This window comes from Hyperolius riggenbachi, chromosome 3, assembly GCF_040937935.1.
Source record: "Hyperolius riggenbachi isolate aHypRig1 chromosome 3, aHypRig1.pri, whole genome shotgun sequence".
Lineage (NCBI taxonomy): Eukaryota > Metazoa > Chordata > Amphibia > Anura > Hyperoliidae > Hyperolius > Hyperolius riggenbachi.
The window spans coordinates 219,156,992-219,177,624 of record NC_090648.1 but is presented as its reverse complement, the minus strand read 5'-3'; the positions used below and the strand labels follow the sequence as shown (position 1 = coordinate 219,177,624).

At 41.7% G+C, this 20,633-nt stretch overlaps 1 protein-coding gene across 2 annotated transcripts in view; it reads left to right on the top strand.

Moving 5' to 3' along the window:
* PARP6 (poly(ADP-ribose) polymerase family member 6) overlaps positions 1–20,242 on the top strand; it is an 88,828-nt gene extending 68,586 nt beyond the window's left edge. For both annotated transcript variants that reach the window (XM_068275755.1, XM_068275754.1), the window contains exons 18-23: positions 2,241–2,313; positions 5,272–5,341; positions 5,630–5,709; positions 11,218–11,281; positions 16,825–16,909; positions 19,767–20,242. In XM_068275755.1, coding sequence (XP_068131856.1) covers positions 2,241–2,313; positions 5,272–5,341; positions 5,630–5,709; positions 11,218–11,281; positions 16,825–16,909; positions 19,767–19,869 — 475 coding nt within the window. In that variant the 3' untranslated portion in view covers positions 19,870–20,242. The remainder of the gene's footprint in view (positions 1–2,240; positions 2,314–5,271; positions 5,342–5,629; positions 5,710–11,217; positions 11,282–16,824; positions 16,910–19,766) is intronic.
* Positions 20,243–20,633: the final 391 nt, after the last annotated feature.

The window sequence follows — 20,633 nt, the reverse complement described above, 5'->3', positions numbered from 1 at the left end:
AAAAGCCATAATGATAGTGCGCTCAGTCACAGTGAGAAGTTTAAGTAATAAATTCAGGCAGTCATAGAATTAGTAACGTTGAGTTCCTGCTATGAATATGTGCATGTGACTACAAAAGTACAAACTCAAATTCAATAACCTTTCATTAATTCTCATTATAATCTCAAAACGACCCAGGGATGGGCTACACACTCCTACCCTCTAACAGAAGACACTTTTTAAACAGCCAGTCCTGCATTACCAGACCACTTGTGCTCTCCTTGTTCTACAGCCTTCGCAAATCAAACCTTTTGTTTATTATCTTGGAAATAAAGCTAATTTAAAGTTAAAAGTTAAAATCAGGGGATTAACTGTATGTCCATGTACAGTGATCTGTATTGAGAGGGGGAGGGGGTGTGAGCTTGATTAACTCCCAGTGGCTCATTGGCACCACCTGACTACTCTCAGATGTTCTTGGGGCTTCTCTTAAAGAAAACCTGAACTGAAAATTAAAAGTCAAAATAAACATACACAAGTCATACTTACCTCCCGTGTAGTCTACTCCTCAATCTCTTTCTCCTCTCCCGCATCCTGTTTGTCCACTGTGAACAAGGAAATTCTCAGTCCTCCATTTTGAAAATGGCCATTACCCCATAACAGCTTTCTGGTCAGCACATTGTTAAACTGTTATATCACTCACTTGAACCATAGGGAAACATAGACATTACTTGGCACATCAGTTGTCCTCTCAGCTATAACTGACAGCAACTGATAAATAACTGACAGCAACTGATATATTTCAGTTCTGACAAAATGTTGTCAGAACTGCAAGGGATCGTTGTCAGAAGAAAATGGTGAGCTTCTGAGAGGAACTGATGGCGAGGTAACTACGTAATGTTCATTTGAAGTTACCTCATGTGTTTATTTTAAATATTTTTACTCAGTACAGGTTCCCTTTAAAGGTGATTTCAGGTCATACCTATGAGTACCTACTGTAGCAGTAAAATCATTTTCTGCAAGTGTGTCAAGAGGGGCATCAAAGTAATATTTTAATGTTTCTTTAATTTAATTAAAATAATTTTACATTTAACATGTTATGTTTGTTAACTATGGCAGTAGGTAGGTTTTGAATGGTAGGGAGACATCATATCTATGCCTTTGGAAGGTTTTGTGGTGGCCCTAAGTGTCTCCATTATATCAAGTGTAATATTTGAAAATGAGCTGGGTTTTTAGGCAGAACCAGTTTCACTGCCAGAAGCGGTTTCAGGAAAACTTAGTGTTGTATGTTTTTCTGATTCTTGTCTGCCTTTGTCCAACGGATGTGGACTGAGCTGGAAATGGAATATGCCACTTTATGGCATCATGTTTTGAGAATTATTGCTTTATTGAAGGTAGCATAATATCAGTTTCCAATCAGCAAAGCCACTGATAGTCTGAAATCTGACTGAACATAACTTTGGACAATCAGAGGCTTTGATTATCTCTGGCAGAATGCTTCAAGCTATAAAGTGATGATTTGATTAAGAGAATCCCAAGGCATGTGAGAGTGGCCTCAAAAAGATGTGGGCTGCATTCACATCTGGTATCCACCACATTAGCAAAAAACAAAAAGAAAATCAAACTTTCATTAAGTAGCCTTCAGCTGCTATAAGGTGGCCTTGTTTCATACTGATTTCCAAGGTCCACAGTAACAGTGAGGGGGGGGTTGATTTTTGTGGGCCTCAAAAGGCACTTCAATACTGTAGCTCTTTGGTGGACTATTTGCAGGGCCGGTTAAAGTAACAATTGGGCCTAAGGGGCAAAATTAGCCTGGGGGCCCTCCAACAGACACCCCTCGACTAAAAAACGTCATTAGAGGCCCTTTGCTGTAGCCAAATTTCCCTCCTGGGCCCCTGAGCTGGCTGCTGACCCTCCCCCAATCACCTCCCAACTTAACAAACTCTGCAGGGTCCCTTGGGAGCAATAGTTAAGATGTAGAGGGACACCTTGGGGGCCCCTACAGGCTCTGGGGCCCTGGGGCAATTGCCCATTTTTTCCTATGGTAGGTCCGGCCCTGACTATTTGGAAAAGTGTTTTTTTCATTTTTTTTGTTAAATCATTTTCTGGGAATATTTGCACACTGAAAACTGGTAACAGCTTTGCTTACTCCTACTACAGATGTAAGGATAGAGAGTAAATGTTGAGGATCCTCAGTGTGTTGACAGCATTTAGAGTTACTATATGTATTGGATAGATAACTGGAACTCTGTCTTTTCCACCAGCGGCTCTCATATTGAGAACTGGCACTCTATTCTGAGAAATGGACTAGTAAATGCATCCTACACTAAACTGCAGGTAAGTTTTTGTAGTCTCTGATCTTTCTTACATTGCTGCATGGACACACTGGAGCTTGTTCAGTGCGTTTCATTAGAGCCCTTAGTTTAGTTCTTTGGTTCTCTAAAAAAGATTTATGGGTTTCATGACTTTAAGAATATTTAAAATATTTACAATGACAAGAATTAGGAGAAAATAAAATTATGTAAAAATACTCAGGAAAAGATTGATGGATAAAGGCTTAATCTCATTTATATACTCAACACTAATTGACTGGGCAACTAGTCAAACCTGCATCTCTTTAACCCATTCGCGTTCCGTCGTTTTCACGTGAGAAATGTTCACCTCCCATTCATTAGCCTATAACTTTATCACCACTTATCACAATGAACTGATCTATATCTTGTTTTTTCCGCCACCAATTAGGCTTTCTTTGGGGGGTACATTTTGCTAAGAGCCATTTTACTGTAAATGCATTTTAACAGGAAGAATAAGAAAAAAATGGAAAAATTCATTATTTCTCAGTTTTCAGCCATTATAGTTTTAAAATAGTACATGCCTCCATAATTAAAACTCACGTATTGTATTTGCCCATATGTCCCGGTTATTACACCGTTAAAATTATGTCCCTATCACAATGTATGGCGACAATATTTTATTTGGAAATAAAGGTGCATTTTTTCCATTTTGCATCCTTGACTATTTACAAGTTTAAAATAAAAAAAATATAGAAATATTTCATCTTTACATTGATATTTAAAAAGTTTAGACCCTTAGGTAAATATTTACATAGTTTTTTTTTTTTTTTATTGTAATGTTTTTTTTTTATAGTAAACATTTTATTTGGGTAGTTTTGGGAGGGTGGGAGGTAAACAATAGATTTATAATGTAAATGTGTGTTAATTTTTATTTTTTTTTACTTTCAGTTGTAGTATTACTTTTTGGCCACAAGATGGCGGCCATGAGTTTGTTTACATGACGTCAGTCTAAGCGTAACACACGCTTAGAATGACGCATCGGGGAGGGAACAGCCAGAAAAAGCACAGCTTCCGAGAGAAGCTGTCGCTTTTTCAGCGGGGGAGAGCAATCAGTGATCGGGCACCATAGCCCGATTCACTGATTGCCTGGCTAACGAACCACGGGCCGGGAGCGCGCGGTAGCGCGCATGGTTCCTGGTCGTAGTTTCTACGTCCAGGAACCAAAATAGGTTAAAGAACAAGTGACACCCATGCTAACCTAGAAATAAAAAAATCATATATAAGTAGATAAATACTAGTTCTACTTACATAACAGATGTATTCTGCTATCCACGTAATGATTCCTGTGAATTTTATAAAAGAAAAGCAGAAAATCCTATTCACGGCTGTGGCCATCTTGCCAAGCTAATGCTGACATCGTATCCTCTCTGACTTTTGTTTTCCCCCCTCCCTTCTCTTGCTCATTATGTATTCATTAGCTGACCTCCTCCCGGAGTCTTCAGACACTCCCACTGAGGTGTATACTAGGAACTGCACTTCTTTTCTCCTCATAGAAGGGTCCTGAGCAGATTTATTTTCATTATATGTAGGATTTTACTGATTTGATATTCTATCCTCTTTGTTTTGATGTTCTTTTTCACTTTTCTTTCCATCTTTTTTTTTTCTTTTGTTGTTGCGTGGGTTTAACGGCGTTTCGCCCATCTCCTTATACTAAAAACAAATATTTTTTGAAACTAAAAATAAAATACACATCACATCTAATAACAAGGATCTCTGCATATATGATTTATGTTTTGCCCATATTTGTGTGGATTCCTCTCTGTGCTCCAGTTTTCACTAATGCTCCAACCCCCCCCCCCCCCCCCAAAAAAAAACAATGCTTGATTAATTGGCTGCTCCCGGTGTTGGTTTTTAGCTTGTGGTAGAGACATTAGCTTGTGAGTCATTCAACTAATACAGTTACATGATTTGTTTATTACTCACTGTACAATGCTGTGGGAAAACATGTCAACATTTATAAATAGATAATATGCAACAAAATAAAATAAAAAAAATCAGGAGAGCCCAGTCTAGTTTAATCAAAACAAGGCAGAATGTAAGGCGTTAGGCTTCTTGCACACTGCAAGCGATTCAGATTCAGATTCCGCTTTTTAATCTGTTTTTACTTCCGATTCCGATTCAGATTTGCAGTTTGCTCCCTGCACACTGCAAATCGGAATCTGAATCTGATGTAAAAACTGATTAAAAAGCGGAATCTGAATCGGAATCGCTTGCAGTGTGCAAGAAGCCTTATATCTACTGATTAGATTCAGGTTGTCCACTGATGTGCCCAGTCTTCGCACGTTTTGGGAAATTTGGATAATCTCTGCTTGGTCTCCACTAGGCACAAAGGTCTGGAGGGCTTCTCCCCAGAAAACACCAAGCAACACACTGTTGGGCACCTGCTAGTTTCCACAAATGCTGTTCTGAACTGATATAATAATGAGAAGCAGCAAATCAAGCTAAAATAGTTACAAAGTGCTACACATGGAGTACTGGCATCCACTTACCTTCTTGATAAGATCACAAGAATGTGAATGTCTGTAGTAAGAAAGATTACTGACAATGAATGACACATTTCACAGGCGTTACATGCTTGCTCAGGTTCAACAGCAAAAATCTAAAAATAACCAAATACAAGTCTCTAATGCCTGGTACACCATGCTATTTCCCCTCAGATCGACAGGTCAAATCAATAAGTTTTGATAGGTCTGATTTGATTTCAGATCATTTTTGTGATCAATTTTGAACATAAGTGATTGGAAAATTGATTGGATATCAAATCCGACCTGTCGATCTGACGGGAAATCGAATGGTGTGTACCAGGTATAAAAAGAGCTATACAATGTGCAAAAAACAATATACCATAGATTTTTCCCAATATGTAAATAAAATATTTTCATGAAATACATTGACAAAGACTGTCAGCGGTCTCTGATTACATTGTAATTTGTGTCTATAGTTGCACGGGGCAGCATACGGGAAGGGAATCTACCTTAGTCCCATCTCCAGTATTTCTTTTGGATACTCAGGTAAGCGTTAAAGAAAATGTAAAGTGTTTATCTGCAAATCATTTGCAAATCATTTTCATGACTTGTATTAAGCTAAAACAATGTTAATCAGATACTCTGTACAGCGCTGCGTAAGATGTTGGCGCTATATAGATACAAAATAATAATAAGTGTGTTTGCAATCTGTATAACTCTGCTGTGATTAATGGCTTGTTGTGGTACATTACAAAAATGCAGTTTTAAAATAGATGTATATACTTAATCTGCACATATATATGATACAGTTTTTTTCTTAACATATCTCATTAGGTATGGGGAAGGGGCAGCATCGGATGCCATCCAAGGATGAACTGGTGCAACGATACAATAGGATGAACACCATTCCTCAGGTATCATGTAAAGGGCCCATGGCCACAGGAATATCAACAAGGTTTTACTAACGCCCTGTCTAGCTGTAGTTTTCATTAAAGGGAACCTGAAGTGAGAAGTATATGGAGGCTGCCATATTTATTTCCTTTTAAACAATACCAGTTGCCTGGCAGCACTGCTGATCTATTTGGCTGCAGTAGTGTCAGAATCACACCATAAACTAGCATGCAGCTAATCTTGTCAGATCTGACAATGTCAGAAACACCTGATCTGCTGCATGCTTGTTCAGGCTCTATGGCTAAAAAGTTTTAGAGCCAAAGAATGAGCAGGACAGCCAGGTAACTGGTATTGATTAAAAGAAAATAAATATGGCAGCCTCAATATTGCTGTCACTTTAGGTGTCCTTTAACTTGTTCCATCTTTCCCTCCTCTTGTTTCCCCCCATTCCCTTTAGATTGTAAGCTTGCAAGGGCAAGGCTCTCTCCTCCTTTTGTCTTGGAAATCATTATACATTTTATTCATCATGTTACTTTTATCACTGTCATTACCAATTCTATATTTTGTATTTTGTATCATTCTTTGTATTTTGTCACTAATTATGTATCTTGTATATTAGTGTACACCATTGTCTGTATTATGTACTCCACGTTTGTTTCTTACTTTGTACAGCGCCACAGAATATGTTGGCGCTTTATAAATCAATAATAATAATCTTCCGGCAGTGGTTACATGGCTGCCGCTCGGCATGCAGATTTAAACATTTGCCCTCCCCATGCCATATCCGGGTATGGAGACATAAACAAGCTATAGCTCACAAACCCTCCCAATCAGAGTGCAGGAGGGGGGACCATGGCCAGCCTACCAATAACTTCCCCTTCCGGTCAGTGGAAGGGGTAACCTGGCTCGTGGGGGTACAGTTTTTTGTGGGAAAGCTTTCTGAGTATGAGGAGAGTCGCATGTTAATTTTGAAAATAATTAGAGCGGGGACAGTTACAGCTCCCATCAGAATTATGATCTTAATAGGTATTTTTACAGTGTTACACAATCAATGTTACTGTAAAGGGTAATTGACTGTCTAGTTTAGAAACGTTCTGGCTGTACAGGAGTTTCAACAGGAAAATACAAGCAAATGAAGACAATATTACTTCATGCACTATTTAATCACACCTCAATGTATCTGGGTGATTATGTGCTGTAGACATGCAGTAAAGTGATGCTGAACCAGCAAACAAAACAAATAAAGACAATTGCCCTTTTTACGTAAAGCCAACTTGAACTATGCTGCTGATTGACTTTTTTTGTGAAATCCTTTATGCGGCCCAGCCTCATCCTGAATTTGCCTCCTGCGGCCCCCAGGTAAATTGAGTTTGAGACCCCTGCTCTGAACAGATCACAAAGCCTATAGGGCAAGTTAACTGCCTGATGAAACCCTGTGATTAACAAGTATTTATTTCATTAAACAAGTACTGTACTTTCAAAGCTCTACCCTCATATCAACACTATAACTGATGAGAAAAAAGGCTGAAATCCATGGCTGTATTCCTGCCACTACATACAATTTTGTACACAGTAGGGAGGAATGGCAGTGCATGTAAACCAAGCTGCAGCCAACTGACAGTAGCTGTATAGAGCTACAAGGCCTCTTAAAAACACAACTGTGCTCATTACAGCTGAGATAGGTGCTACACACCTACACTAACGGAGGATGTTTGTTTCCAAAATAATTTGCATGCAAAGGATTTCGTACTAGACCTTTCCACCGCAATGAGGTCATCCTATTGGAAGGGAGCCTAACCACTATTTAAAACTACGTGCAATTCAAAGCATAGTGACCTGTTAACCTGGGAGGCATCAATGGACATGGTACTATTTACACACTGTACAAATGCAATTATTGATAGAAAACCTTATGTGAAGGGAACGTCACAGCGACTGAAGTGATTCTGTTATGAACTGCTGTCCAAGTGAAATAACATTTACTGTCAGTTCTAATTTAGGAATTTACTACCACTTTACATAGTTACATAGTTATTTTGGTTGAAAAAAGACATACGTCCATCGAGTTAAAACAGTACAAAGTACAACTCCAGCCTGCTCCCTCACATATCCCTGTTGATCCAGAGGAAGGCGAAAAAACCCTTACAAGGCATGGTCCAATTAGCCCCAAAAGGGAAAAATTCCTTCCCGACTCCAGATGGCAATCAGATAAAATCCCTGGATCAACATCATTAGGCATTACCTAGTAATTGTAGCCATGGATGTCTTTCAAAATGAAAGCATCTAAGCCCCCTTTAAATGCAGGTATAGAGTTTGCCATAACGACTTCCTGTGGCAATGCATTCCACATCTTAATCACTCTTACTGTAAAGAACCCTTTCCTAAATAAATGGCTAAAACGTTTTTCCTCCATGCGCAGATCATGTCCTCTAGTCCTTTGAGAAGGCCTAGGGACAAAAAGCTCATCCGCAAAGCTATTATATTGCCCTCTGATGTATTTATACATGTTAATTAGATCTCCTCTAAGGCGTCTTTTCTCTAGATTAAATAAACCCAGTTTATCTAACCTTTCTTGGTAAGCGAGACCTTCCATCCCACGTATCAATTTTGTTGCTCGTCTCTGCACCTGCTCTAAAACTGCAATATCTTTTTTGTAATGTGGTGCCCAGAACTGAATTCCATATTCCAGATGTGGCCTTACTAGAGAGTTAAACAGGGGCAATATTATGCTAGCATCTCGAGTTTTTATTTCCCTTTTAATGCATCCCAAAATTTTGTTAGCTTTAGATACATAAAAGATACATAGCAGGCTGCATACTTTTCAGTAGCCTCCTTGTTTTTCTTACTAACAAGTGTCTCTAATTAATAGAGATATAAGTTGCATATACTGTATTTGCAGATATCTGTGAAAATTGTAGATTAAAATGCCTAGCTTTTCTGTTATCCATAGTTATGCTCTAGCAATGCAAGTACCTCAGTGCAACATATAACACAGTAGATAAACTATAAGCTGACTTGCCTGGAGATTGCTGTGCACCTGCCTTGGTTGCAGCGTACTGGTGAATGCTGGTCATATGGCTGATCTCATCAGTCACATACCACAACAGATCAACTGAAAGATGACATACCTAGGCACTGCTGCATACCATATAGCTAACTGTAAACAGTATAGTTATCTCATAATACTGATTTAGGGCTGGAACCCACAGGAGCGCTTTTGGCAGCGTTTTGGCAGCACTGCGATACGCTAGCAGTTTGCCAAAACGCTGGGCTAATGTTAATGGATGGGGCAACTTCCACAGGAGCGTTTGCGTTTCCCAGAAACGCAAACGCAGGACCTGCAGCATTTTGGGAGCGTTAGCGCTTCAATGTAAAGTATTGAAACGCTAGCAGAAACGCTCAGCAAAACCTAAACTGAGCGGTTTTGCTAGCGTTTTGCGGTTCAGCACACTGTAACAAAATGAAAAATAATTCACAGGACCAATCAGGATAAAAACGCAAAACGCAAAACGCTACGCACCGGCTGGGCAAAAAAATACAATGTTGCAAAACACAACCAAAAACGCGCATGAATCCGCTTGCAAACCGCTCAGACAAAACGCTAGCTGTTGCGTTTTGCGTTTGCTGATTTCAGTGGGTTCCAGGCCTAATAGTTTGCCCTTCAGATTCCACATTTCTTTAAAAAAAAATACATTTACATAAGCTTTTATTTGTCTGTTAGTAATGGCTAATATCCTGCATGCAGGGCTCATATACATAGATGTCTTCCCTGCTAAGGTTTCCTTTGACTTTTGGCTGGATCACTGGTAAAAATAAGGGTAGTGGCGTAATTACCAAGGGAGCAGGCCCCTGGTAGGTACTGGCCGCCTCCCTATGAAGAGTAGTGCAGTTGGCAGAAGGCATATTTCCTTCTCCAGGCCTGGGTCTGCTCTTAATCAGCTCCATACTTGTCTCCTCTTATGTCATGTGGGTCACATAGGAAGAGCCAGAAGCAGTGGTGACTGATAGCAGGTGGCCACACTGAAGAAAAGTAGACCCAGCACTGGAACAGGTAATATACGTATTACACCACTGTGCTACTCTGTGTGTGTGGTGCCTCATGATAGCACCACCTTTTTTAAACAGACAATGGAATGGTGGCCACACTTATTAAGGAAGCATGGAGGTAATAGTGACTGCACTGGTTATTAGAGGCATAATGGTGTCTGTACTTGCTGTGGGTGGAAGTTGGGTTATGGTGGCTGTATTTGTTATATGATCACAGAGGTCACCAATAGAAGAGTGAGGGGAGAGGTAGAGCACAGGCACTGCGTCAAAGTTTTGTTGCAGTGCGCATGATTTATAACTATGCTCCTGAATGAGTGAATTTCACCAACAACAACTCACACTAATAAAAGCAAAACAGGGAAAGGGTTACTTAACATTTTCTTTTTTTTGGTCTACGCCTCCACTGAAAATGGGGCGTTCAACAAAAGGAGAAATGCAGTAAGAACAATTAAGTTTTAATGTGAACACTTCAGCTAATTGTACACAGATAAGAAGCTTTTCTAATGAAAAACAATAGAGAATGACATGAAATTGTGTTTGCGTTTTTCAGATGCAGGCAAAAAAAATAAATTTTGCAGCATAAATTCGCACATCGCATACAAATTCCTATTGACTAATTAGCTGAGGTAAAAACTCATGAAAAAAAGAGTTCAGTTTTTTGCAATAATAAGTGTGAACCCTGCCTTAAAGGAAACATCAAGCATTTTAAAGTGAACCCGAGGTGAAAATAAACTGATGAGATAAACAATTATATTTATCCTCCTACTCCTAAAAATGACTTTTTAAGACATCCCAGGATTTTATTTTATATTTAAACATTTAGAAAGTCGATTGAATGTTTTGTTGTCTCTGCTCAGTTGCAGTCTATTAAGTATCCCTAAATGAAAATACATGAACTATATTGACCCTTTCTCTCTCCATCTGCTCTCAGAAATATGTAGAAAATGTATTTTGTTACAAAAAACTTTTATGGCTGTAATTTGTTTATCAGTGATGTTTACTATATTCCTGACAAGCTCCTGACAAGACAGAAGCTGTCATTTCCAGCCTTAAAAATTAACTATTTCAGGCAGCAAAATAAAAAAAGTAAAACTCCCTGGTTATTAATATGTTTAGTACTGTACATACACATGTTTATCTCATCATGTCACATGTCACCTCGGGTACACTTTAAGCTACCCCAGATCTAATTACCCAGCCCCTTGCAGCCGATATGTCCCTTGCAGCTGCTCCACTCCCAGTCGTCGGCCTGGGGTCCCCGCCGGTGCAGAGGCCAACCTCGCGAGGTCGTCCTCTACTGCGCCTGTCAATCACTCGCACGTGGGCTGGATTTTTCTGCGCAGGCGCGGTAGATCTGGGGTAGCTTAAAATGCTTGATGTTTCCTTTACTGCATAAAACGATCAGAGTAAAACTTTACTACTCTTTACTGTTTTTATCATTTAGTAAACTGAGGCCTGTCATTTTACTTTCCTCTTTCTATTAGACTCGATGTCTCCAGTCCCGTTTCTTGCAAAGTCGAAATCTCAACTGTATTGCACTGTGTGAAGGTAATTATTTGTCTTTTATTCAGTTCTACTGCACATACAGCACAATGGATCAGCACTCATTTTTCTGTACCTGAGATATTAGGTGGCAATTTTATGTTCTTAGTAAAGGAAAGGTGTAAAACTTCTTTTAACCACTTAACATCTCAGTCGTTTTCAGCTTATGCATCCGAGCAATGTTCACCTCCCATTCATTAGCCTATAACTTTATCACTACTTATCACAATGAACTGATCTATATCTTGTTTTTTCCGCCACCAATTAGGCTTTCTTTGGGGGGTACATTTTGCTAAGAACCACTTTACTGTAAATGCATTTTAACAGAAAGAATAAGAAAAAAAATGAAAAAATTCATTATTTGTCAGTTTTCGGCCATTATAGTTTTAAAATAATACATGCCTCCATAATTAAAACCCACGTATTGTTATTGCCCATTTGTCACGGTTATTTTACCATTTAAATTATGTCCCTATCACAATGTATCGCGACAATATTTTATTTGGAAATAAAAGAGCATTTTTTCCGTTTTGCATACATCACTATTTACAAGCTTATAAAAAAAAAAAATAGAGAGAAATATTTCATCTTTACATAGATATTTAAAAAGTTTAGACCCTTAGGTAAATATTTATGTGTTTTGTTTTTTTTTATAGTAATGTTTTTTTTGTTTTTTTTTATTAAACATTTTATGTGGGCATTTTTGGGAGGGTGGGATATAAAAGTGTTTTATTTGGGGAAATATTGGTGTATTGTAATGTTTTTGGGCATTTACTTGTAGTTTTACTTTTTGGCCACAAGATGGCAATCTCGATTTTTTTTTACATGACGTCACTCTAAGCGTACAATGTACGCTTAGAGGGACACCGCTTCAGAAAGAGCGAAGCTTCCGAGAGAGCGGGGGAGAGGAATCAATGATCGGGCTCCATAGTCCGATACATTGATTCCGTGGCTACCGACTCCGCAGCCGGGAGTGCGCGTGCACCCGCGCGATCGGCCGCGGGAGCGCGCCTGTCCTCCTTGACGTTTTTATACGTCAAGGAGGACAAAGTGGTTAAATACTTTAGCTCTGAAAACATAAGAATTTTGTTTTTTTGACTGGATAGAACAGTGGAGAATCGATCACGGAGAAAACAAGTGATGTGAAAAATATAAAACTCATAGTAGATTAAAGCTCTTTTTATGAATAATTTCAAGGCAGGAATGCATGAACAAACTAAATGTCAAAAAAGGGTGGGAGAGAGGGTGGGGCACCAAAATAATAAGACATCAACCCATGGAGGGCACATTCCACTCATATTAGGCCACAAGGTGCAAAAACACACTAATAGATGCATTACATGAAGAGTCTGTACTGTACCTGTCATACAATAATAAATGTAGGGCTAGCCTCCAACCAGTGCAAAATGGTTCTAGATAATTTAATACTGAAGGAAAAAATACCATTTATGACTAAACAGGAGATTATAAAACATAGGGGTTGATTCACTATAACAAAGCTTAGCGTGCCTTATCAGAGTTAAAATGCCTTATCAAAGTTAGCGTGCTTTATCAGAGTAGCATAGAGAGTACTACGAACTTATGCCTGCTAATTGGCAATGACGAGAGCTCCACTCGTCCTGCCCTGAGCCCCTGCAGGTCCAATCACTTTAAAGGACATTAGTTCCTCACTTTGATTGGCCCAATAGGCTGCCTGTCAAGTTTCCTGTCAAGTGACAGGCAGCCTATTGGGCCATCAATGTGCGGGGATAATGTTCTTTAGAGTGATTGGACCCGCAGGGGCTCAGGGCAGGACGAGTGGAGCTCTCATCATTGCCAATTAGCAGGCATAAGTTTGTAGTGCTCGCTATGCTACTCTGATAAGGCACACTAATGCAGATAAGGCACGCTAACTCTGATAAGGCACGCCAGTGGCATACCTAGGGTATTTGGCACCCGGTGCTGATTATCCACAGACACCCCCCCTACCCCAATCAGGAACACAACACGCGGCGCGCTTAGCCGAAAAATGGGGCTACATTGTGCGGCTGCGCTGAAAAATGGGTGTGGTCATGGACCAAAATGTGGGTGTGGTCACAGGTGGAGACAAATTTACATGAACTTAGCAATGGTGGGACATTAGATTAGGACAGTGGTGGCGAACCTTTTGGAGGCCGAGTGCCCAAACTGCAACCCAAGTCATCTTATCTATCGCAAAGCGCCAACAGCAATTTAAACTAAATACAAACATTTTAACTCATACGTGAACATTATGGAAAATCATGAGGCCCCCAACAAGACAAATTCAGCAATCATGAGGCCCCCAACAAGTCAAATTCAGCAATCATGAGGCCCCCAACAAGACAAATTCAGAAATCTTGAGGCAACCAACAAAACATGAGGCCACCAACAAGACAAATTCAGCAATCATGAGGCCCCCAACAAGACAAATTCAGCAATCATGAGGCCACCAACAAGACAAATTCAGCACTCATGAGGCCACCAACAAAACAAATTCAGCAGTCATAAGGCACATAAATAGACAGCTTTTTACATAAATGGGCAGAATGCCCCCTTAATATTGTAGACACCTCTCACCTGGCTTCTGAATTCTCCTCTACTGGCTGTTGTGCCTGGCTGGTAATACTGTTTTGGCTGGATTGGGGATGATATGTGGACTGAAAGGCCTGGCAGTGATGCTGTGGCCTGATTGGCGGCGATGCTGTGGCCTGACTGGCGGTGATGCTGTGGCTGGGCTGGCTGGCGGTGATTATGTGGCTGGGCGGGCTGGCTGGCGGTGATGCTGTGGCTGGGCGGGCTAGCTGGCGGTGATGCTGTGGCTGTGCCTGGCTGGTTGAAGTAAATGCTGGCCTGACTGGAGATAATGCTGAGGCCTTTTTGCCAGTGATTCTGGGCTGGTTGTGATGTTGGGCTGGCTGGCCTAAATAGTTTAGGTAGTGAGAGGTGCCCCCTAGTTTAGGTAGCGCCAGGAGCCAGTGTAGGTAGTATAGTAGTCCCTAGTACAGCTAGTATAGTGGCCCCCAGTATAGGTAGTATAATGGTCCCCAGTATAGCTAGCATAGTGGCCCTCAGTATAGTTGCCCCCAGTATAGCTAGTATAGTTTCCCCCAGCCAGTATAGCTAGTATAGTTGCCCCCAGCCAGTATAGCTAGTATAGTTTCGCCCAGTAAGTATAGCTAGTATAGTTGCCCCCAGCCTGTATAGCTAGTATAGTTGCCCCCCAGCCAGTATAGATAGTATAGTTGCCCCCAGCCAGTATAGTTGCCCCCAGCCAGTATAGCTAGTATAGTTGCCCCCAGTAAGTATAGCTAGTTTAGTTTCCCCCAGTAAGTATAGCTAGTTTAGTTTCCCCCACCAAGTATGGCTAGTATAGTTGCCCCCAGTAAGTATAGCTAGTATAGTTGCCCCCCGCCAGTATAGCTAGTATAGTTGCCCCCAGCCAGTATAGCTAGTATAGTTGCCCCCAGCCAGTATAGCTAGTATAGTTGCCCCCAGCCAGTATAGCTAGTATAGTTGCCCCCGGCTAGTATAGTTGCCCCCCGCCAGTATAGCTAGTATAGCTGCCCCCAGCCAGTATAGCTAGTTTAGTTGCCCCCAGTAAATATAGCTAGTATAGTTGCCCCCAGTAAGTATAGCTAGTATAAGTTGCCCCCAGTAAGTATAGCTAGTATAGTTGCCCCCGGCCAGTATAGCTAGTAAAGTTGCCCCCAGCCAGTATAGTTGCCCCCAGTAAGTATCGCTAGTATAGTTGCCCCCAGTATAGCTAGTATAGTTGCCCCCAGGAGGGTGAAAGCAGCGCTAGAAGGAGGGGCAGTGGGGGCAGCGGTGGGGAGGGGTGAAATATCCCCCCCCCCTCCCTCACCTGGGACCCCTCCTTCTGCCTCTCTTCCCCTCCATAGCTAACTGTCAGGAAGTGCAGGGGCGGCCGGAGGCATGCTGAGACTTACTCACCTCATTTCCGCGATCCAAGCGTGGCAGCGTCATGTCGTCACAGATCTCCGCCTTCAATGCAGCCCACTGTGCTTCCGCTAATCAGGAAGCACAGTGGGCGGCGCTGAAGACAGACCTGTGACGACATGACGCTGCGCTCCACGCTTGGAACGCGGAAATTAGGTGAGTAATTCTCAGCACGCCTCCGGCCGCCCCTGCACTTCCCGACAGTTTTCTATGGAGGGGGAGAGAGGCAGAAGGAGGGGTCCCAGGTGAGGGAGGGGGGGATATTTCCCCCCTCCCCACCGCTGCCTCCACAGCCCCTCCTTCTAGCGCTGCTTTCACCCTCCTGCTGTGCTGCTGTGGGGGGTCGTGGTGACACCTCCCTGGGTGTCTGTCACCCAGTGCGCCACGCCCCCCTGCGCCCTATGGTAGGGACGCCACTGAGGCACGCTATGCGTGTAGTAGAGATGCAAAGTTCGGATCTTTTCAATGATCCGGATTATTCGAATCGGATCATTGAAAAGATCCGGATCTTTGATCCGAATCTTGGATCATTTTACTATGGAAGCATTCGGGGGTGAAATGAATAGCAGGACAGGTCTTTCCCTGCGGTGGACAGAGAAGGGGAGGGGGGTGGACACACAGAGAAGGGGAGAAGATGGACACAGGGCAGGGAGTGGACAGAGAAGGGAGGAGGGACGAGCAGAGAGCAGAAATGTTTGTTTGCACACAATACCCACATGCTGCAATCATATGCTTTACATATATTCCACCTATATGTTCATCTGTATACTTTGAAAGCAAACGTCGCACAGTGAAAGAAAGCATTCCCCAAAGCATTCCCAGAAGTGAAGTGCAGCTGTTTAGAGCAGTGCAGGAGGATCATATTGCCCTGCAATCACAGTGCCTGCAAAGTTACTGAGCTGTGCTGAGCTGAGCCAAAAGCTTCCAGTTTGTTCACTGTGCACAACTACGGAACAGACAGCCTATAATGAGCAGCACATTATAGCCAGTATGTGTGCTCTACACATATCTGGCAGTGGCACCCATGTCCCCTCTCTCTCATCTACTTGTCCCTGGCTCCCCTCCAACAGAGCAATCCATCTCTGCTCTGCTTCCAGGACCCCGCTGCCCGCTGAGAGGGGGGGCGTGTCGCTCCTGGCCCCGCCCCTTTTGCGATCCGAATCACTCATTTTGATCATTCAGATGATTCGACTCACAAAAGAGATTCGGATCAAAGACCCGAATCGTTCATGATCCGGACAACACTAGCGTGTAGTAAGAGGAGCGAAAGGAGATAGCGAGCGTTACAGGAGGTAACGCTCGCTATTTGTTATAGTGAATCAAGCCCCATAGTGTTTGAACATTTCAATGCAGAAGCATCCAATTCATAAGAACTTACATGTGCAAATTAATTGTTAGAGATTGAATATTAATTTATTTATGTGATACATTAAGGGGTATTCATCTTTCATTAGAAGATCCTAAGCAGCAGTACAGCAAACCACAAACAGTGTTTAATTTTCCTGTTGAAGAGGTTTGTGACAAAGACCATTTTGACGTTGAGTCGTTTGCTCACCGTTTACTGATCATAAACTTAATGTGCTTCTTTACAGTAATAACATCAAAAGATTTACAGAAGCATGGAAACATCTGGGTGTGCCCCGTGTCTGACCATGTCTGCACACGCTTCTTCTTTGTGTAAGTACGGTAGTATACTGTATGTGTGTGTCACGTTCAATGTGCATGCTTTATATTTATGTTACAATGCTTGTGGGTTTTTTCCCCCAGACCTCATAATTTGCTAAGATATGCAACAGAATGGGAATGTTTCTAAAAGAATACAATATATAGCGACTTACACTGTATTTAACGTTTTATGGTCTTTTCTGTGTGGTAACCAACTGAACTTACATCTGGGCCTGGTGTGCCACCTCATCTCTTATGGCTCATACACACGGGGCACAACTGTCGCCACAAAAACGTGGCACGTGCATGTTGCGGTGACAGGTCCCCCGTGTGTATGAGGCGTGCGCCACGAACCGTCGCCAGGCGATTGACGTGGCCAATCACTGGCAACAGCTGTCGCTGCAACTTCGCCGCAACTGTCGCTAGTCCGCCACGTGTACTGCGTGTGTATGCGGACTAGCGACAGCAACTGATAAACAATGTACGGAGCTTCCGGCGGGGGGGGGAGGAATGTTCGGCGACAGCTTCCGCCACATCTCTGTTCCTCTGTGCGCCGTGTGTACGGCTGCTGCACAGAGGGACCTGGCGACGAGCTGTCGCTGCTTTTTTTTTTTTTTTTTTTAAGTCTGTTGCCAGACTTCTGTGCCTTGTGTGTATGAGGCTTAACTGACGTGATGTGTCTGATTTACTGGACACATCTCCAAGTATGGAGAAAGTGATCCAGCAAACCTTGACTGGATTTATTAACAATTGTCTGCTGTCATGTAATCAGGATTTACCATTATAAACTGAGTCATGTCAGATCACAGTAAGGCCTCATTCACACCTAAAAACGCAAACGCCAGTGTTTTGCATTTTTGTGCACTGTTTTTTTCCCTCTCCCGGCGCTCCACGTTCTGCGTGCTGCGTTTCTGGAATAATCGCTTTTCTAAGCGCTTTTCCAGAGCGGTTTTGTAATTCACTCCCTGACACAAGTAACTCTTTGACTCGGAAAAGAATAAATACAATGTATGTATTCTTAAAAATGTGAATGCAATCGATGCACAAAGCGATTTTGTGAGCGTTTGCGTTTTTCCTATACCTTCCATTGAGGCAAAATCGCCCCAAAAATGGTACAGGCAGCGCTTTGCTGCACGCACAGCGCACAAACCGCGCTGATATGAACCTTCTAATAGAGATTCATTGCACAAGCATTTTGTGGGCGATTTTAACAATCGCCTGCACTTGAAAAAAGGCAGAAAATGCCCCTAGTGTGAACGAGCCCTGAGGGTTTCTGAGAGGCTTATAAATTAGTGTTTGTGTTACTACAGTTGTATGAAGGATCCACAACAATAATTGTTTTAATACATCCAAGACGGCCCACGTTTATTCACTGTGGGCATCTGTATGAAATGCAGTCACACAACTAATAACTTACTAATGTTTCAGCATCCCTTTCAAAGTTTCAGTATGACCCAGGCAAGGACTATTATCTTTTATCAGGTACACTTGCCCCTATGGTCCTTTTTATCATAGGCACCTGACACTGTGGGTCTTTTTTTTTCCATCAGAAAGACCAAAATCTAGGATTGAAGTTGGAGAAATGAAATTTTCAGTCCATCATGCCCGTATTTTATTCTGCTCATGTTTTGTTGTTGTTATCATTTACCATTAAACTGTTGTTCACATTTAGGCTTATCCAGTAAAGCTATACAAAGACTTAGAATTTCCCTTGCTTTAACAATCATTTGTAATCATCTTACCCAAATCACAAGTGTGCAGAGGGGTCCCCCAATATTGATGAGGAAGTTGTTAGTGATCCTTTGTGGTGGACAATTAACAACCGACCTCTACTGTTCTCATATTGCTCTATTGTTCGTAGCACGGCAATTCCTGGTAATCCTCCCCTCTCCAAAGAACAGAACAGGCTACTTGGAGAGAAGTCATGCAACATGCATTAACTGTTCCTAAACTGTCACTTAAAATTAACTTAAACAAAGTAAAATTATTTAAAATAAACACGATGTACCTGCAAATTAATATTACATAATTACCTCGCCATCAGTTCCTCTCAGAAGCTCACCATTTTCTTCTAACAATGATCACTTTCATTTCTGACAAGACTTTGTCAGAACTGAAATATATCAGTTGCTGTCAGTTATAGCTGAAAGGACATCAGATGTGCAAGGTAATGTCCATGTTTCAAGTGGGCGATGTTACAGTTTAACAGTGTGTTCAGGTTTGCATTAAAGGGAACCCGTAAGTAAAAAAAAAAAGTAAATACTCATGTAGAGTGATGGTCCAGAAGCTTCCTGTGTCCTCCTCAACCCCACCGCTGCTGTCCGGGTCTCTCTTCTTGATTGCGAAGTGTGCTCCTCACTTTGTACAAGCATGGTCATATTGCACATGCACAAGCAGCTTTAGATTACTCGTGCATGCGCAGTAAGGCCATGCTCATACACGGAGGGAATGATAGTCAACAAGCTCTTGATGAATATGTTCAGAGGGAATCTGAACAGCAGCAGTGGGCTCCAGTATGGATCAGGAAGCCTCTGGACCATATGTGGGTAAATATCTAACTTGTTCTTTTTTTTTTACTTATAGGTTTCCTTTAAAACAATCACTAGTGATCATGTTTAAGTGCATGTGAAGCTTTAAGGCAGCATTGGTAGCAGTGATCTTGATCAAGGTGCAGCATCCCAGCTATCATATTATTATTATTATTATTATTATTATTATAGTTCAGACTGGTTGTTCTCACTCTTTGCATAGCCTAACTGAATAAGCCAAAATATGTTTTATGTTCTTATCTCTTGTGATAATGATTGTCCAGATGTTCGTTTGATCAAATAGTATTATTCCATGCCATTTAATTCCTTTCTCATTAAAGGTATGAAGATGGCCAGGTGGGGGATGCCAACATTAACACTCAGGACCCCAAGATTCAGAAAGAGATAATGAGAGTGATTGGGACCCAGGTGTATAGCGGATGAGGGATTATAACCTCAGGAGTATATCCGCTACAGAGAGGAACAGTCTATCCTTGCTAGGACCAAGATAATGGGGCAAATGTTGGTCTGTTACCTGCTTAACCTGAAGGAGACAGGGCATCCTCTGTGTAACACAACAGACCCTCTCTTATGTGGAGATGAGGGTCTTGCACTGATAAGGCTCTCCAGGATACAGTAAGATACTATACTGTGTGGAGACGTCGCTGAACAGAAACAATGACCTGAAATATATAGACTTTGCCCTGTGACAGTGCTATTCCTTCCCATACTTTATCCCTACTATGGACATTTCTCATTTACAACTCTTTGTTTTACAAAAAGAAAAGCAAAAAAAGTTAAAAATAAAAAAAAAAAACCTGAAGATTTTATTTGGAGTTGATGCCATTAATTGACTAGATAAACATACAGTACATTGGTAACGGAAACTTGGTGTCAGCAGAATCTAAGTAATGGTGAATTTGTTTCCATCTAATACCACACTGTAGCAGTGCAGCTTAGTGACTCAACCCAATGAGCTTCATGCATAAAACTGTGCTATAAATACCACGCACACACAGTGCGGGTCTGATATAACCGGTGTGTGTGCACGATTATATCAGTGACGCGTGTGTGCATAACTCCCGCGTGATGTGCTTATAGTGTGACTGCAGTACTCCACTAGTGCAACCACAACTATGGTAACGCACTGCTAGTGGTCACCCTATGAGCACAACGCACGGCAGTTATGCATGCACGCTACATTGACA